This window comes from Durio zibethinus, chromosome 21 (genome assembly GCF_047325235.1).
Source record: "Durio zibethinus cultivar Kanyao isolate XHJ-2024 chromosome 21, ASM4732523v1, whole genome shotgun sequence".
Taxonomy (NCBI): domain Eukaryota; kingdom Viridiplantae; phylum Streptophyta; class Magnoliopsida; order Malvales; family Malvaceae; genus Durio; species Durio zibethinus.
This window is the reverse complement of record NC_143182.1, coordinates 8,997,462-9,000,831: the sequence shown is the minus strand read 5'-3', so window position 1 is coordinate 9,000,831 and position 3,370 is coordinate 8,997,462. Positions and strand designations below refer to the sequence as shown.

Genomic DNA, 3,370 nt, shown 5'->3' with positions numbered 1-3,370 from the left:
TTGGTAACCTGGGTTAATTTTGAATGTATAGACAGACATGACCAAGAGAATACATCAGAAATTCGGTGACAACCTTCCAGCTTTTATATTACTTTGTTCAGTGGCAATGAAGAAACCGACTACGACAACAAATGATCAAGAAAAAATGACACAAGGCAGCTCTCAGTAGCATCAGATCTGGATAATGTTGACAGGACACTACTTACACATGGCACAAGAGGTTAGAAAGGAGGTTCGAAATCGCGTTTCAAGCAGAGAATATTGACTTTAATCAGTGCCAAAAACCAATTGTTAACCTCATCAATCTTTGCTGTTTATTTTCCTAGGCAACCAAAAAAAGATGTCTGATAATAAAGATGGGTATCTGACTTGGGTGTCTAATGTAGAATCAGATCCCTATAAACTTCTGGAATTGAAGGTAAAAAGCCAAGGTTTGATACCAAAAACTAGAATCCTGATAAACGAGGGTGAAAAGAAAAAGGACTATCATGAACACTATCTGTTTCAAATCATGTTCAATGTTGTTCAAACTAGAAAGTTTCATCCTACCTAAATTCTATCGGACGCACAAAAACATAGCTGAAATACTCAGCAATATATATATATATATATATACTCATTAACTAGTGATGTTAACAACATTTGGAATGAAGCCATTATACAAGAGAAATAAACAACTGGTCCGGAAAAGATAATCCTCATAGTGTCTCGACACGAGAGAGGACGAGGATGTTACAAAATCAGGTCGAGAAGGGGAACTGCAAGAATCAGTTGATCACATGGCAAGAGGCTGCTGCCTACCTTGACCATTGTTGTATCCATCATAGGGTTTGGTGGACTTCTTAGACTTTCTCTTCAAAACTACAACCCAAGTAATCGCTTCCAACAGCAACGAAATCCCGCCCAAGGCAATTATCACAATCATATAAGCTGATTTCCACTTATGCTCAGGGCGCAAGATATGTAAACCCTTAAACACATTGACGATGCCAAGGACAAGTATCGTGTATCCAAAACTGTGATGGTAAATGTTCCAGTAGAATCGGTACTTGTGATCCTTCTTAGGCCTCAAAAACAACGCAAAAATCTAACACAGACAAACAATAAATTCCAAGTTCAGTGCATAAAACAGAAAAAAAAAATTCTCATAGCAAATACTTCAATTCACACAATTGTAAAAGTCCAAAAATCATCAATCCTTCCCCAGTTTGTCATCAACAATATCTCAAAACTATGAACATCAAGAAAAGCAAGTTGACAAACTAAAAACATAGTAATTGGTAAAACTATTGCAGACAAATTCAACAAATACCTGCACAGTAGCAAGAACGAAAAGGGTAATTCCAATATTTCTGTGACCGGTATATGTAACCCCGGGGGATTCACTTCCAAGCTTAAGACCAGTTGCCCAGCCAGCTACTCCTATGGCATAAGCTGATATTTGACAGAACACATGAAGATAAAACCAAGCTGGATCTGCAGACTCAAAGGTTCTTATGTAACGCGCAATCATTATTCCAACCGGAAACAAAATTCCCCAACTCACTGCGTTTAGTATCCCATGAATCTGTCATCAACAAATTTTTTTTTGTCAAATTTAATAAATTCACCAAAAACCCAAATCAATCTAGCCAACGAAGAATTTGACCAAAAAAAATCACCGTTCAATCAAAATTTTCTAATTTTAATAATCAAGTCACCCAGTCAACAATTTCCCTATTTTCAAAAAATCTAAAAAATAAAAAGAAAAGATAATAATTTATTAGGAGTAAAAGGTAAGCTCACATTTTTCTTCTTAACCCTGGTGTCTCCTCCAGAACTACTCTCTCCACTTTTCAAATTTAGGGTTCCTTTAGATTGCAAATTAGCGGCAGCAAACTCGTGTTTTTCCAACGCGCCACCAGCTAAAACGCTGGGACCCACTTGCCACACTTGATTAATCGACCCACTAGCCGCTAAATCCGCTGGAACCTTAATTTTAGCGAAAATTGCCAAACTCCCGTCGCTTCTACTCTCCGCCGTCTTATCCCAAACCTCGAACGATAAACTCTTCGCCACAACTGAAGAATAAGAGCTTATAGCATAGGTATGCACCTCGGCGACGCCGGTGGTGGAGTTTTTGTGGGCGACGAGGGATTGGGAACCGGCCATCCCGGTGTCCTTTGGATTTATGGCCCATGCGATCCAGCCTCCAGATTTAGAAGGAGTGGCTATAAAGGCGACGGAGAGAGTAGTGTTGGTAGAATCGTAAGAGAAGTGAAGGTAAGAGGAAAGAGAAGGCAGGTCGATGCAGTTGGAGTAAACTTGGTTTTGGCTGAACTTCTGGGAAGAACAGGTGAGGGAAACCGCCGGCGAAATTAGCAGTCCCCAAAAGGCGAAGAAAAGAAAAGCCGACGACGACGGAGCCATTTTCTTTCTTTTCTTTTTTTTTTTTTTCAGACCAAACAGAACGGAAAAGAGCAACGGCTAGGGGAAGCATTAAAGTTGGCGGAATAAATAGAAGCCAGAAAGGACTTGACTAATGATTTGTTGACACGTGTGCTTTTTTATCGCTCTCTTCACGCACTAAATATAAAGGAAAATTCTAAAAAAATAATTTTAATTTCGGAATATCAGATCTGTTTTGAGTAACGATGTAGCAGCTAGAGATAGTTGTTTCTACTTCTTTTTTTTTCTCTCAATTAAAACTATAAATTTAAATTAGTGTTATGGCTATAAATATACTTGGTTTTGCTAATTACACAATAACTAAACTTAATTAGTTTTGGGACAATTCAAAAAAATAAAACGTAATTAGTTTTGGGATGTTATCATTGATTTTTCGACCTAACAGTGAAACCACGTAACGGATTTTATGATGAATTTATCGAATGCGTTTTCGCAACAAAACATGCAACGATCAATACTGGATTTATTGTTGTAAATTTTTTTAAATTTTTTGTAAATTCTCAATTATAATAGCTTTGATCTTATTGGTTAATTTTTCCAATTATAATTTTTATTATCTTTCATTTTTTTAGTCATTTATTTTTTTTATTTAGGTGGTCATAGATTTAGGAACTAAAATTAAATTTTTAATATTATAATTAACATAATACATAATTATTGTTGTTTATTTACTAACCGCATTCAATTACAATTAATAACTAATATTAACAATTTTTATAACAAAATTCAATTCTTTTGGGAAAAATCAAGGTTTAAACTTCAGATTTATTTTTTTTGTTAAAAGAAAACCTGGCTACCATTTTCCTATAAATTTCATCAAATATACCAAAAAATATGCTTATGGAAACTTATCTTAAGAACAGCAATAAGATATTTACAGACCTTAAACTATATTCCGATCTTCACGTTAAATTGGATGTGG

The 3,370-nt window shown here is 35.7% G+C and overlaps 1 protein-coding gene across 1 annotated transcript; it reads right to left on the bottom strand.

Moving 5' to 3' along the window:
• Positions 1-576: 576 nt before the first annotated feature.
• LOC111305463 (cytochrome b561 and DOMON domain-containing protein At3g25290-like) lies at positions 577-2,538 on the bottom strand. The gene is made up of 3 exons (XM_022903032.2): positions 1,786-2,538; positions 1,313-1,567; positions 577-1,087 (listed from the first exon to the last, which is right to left on the bottom strand). Exons 1-3 carry the CDS (start codon positions 2,407-2,409, stop codon positions 776-778), a joined length of 1,191 nt encoding a protein of 396 aa, XP_022758767.2. The 5' UTR covers positions 2,410-2,538; the 3' UTR covers positions 577-775.
• Positions 2,539-3,370: the final 832 nt, after the last annotated feature.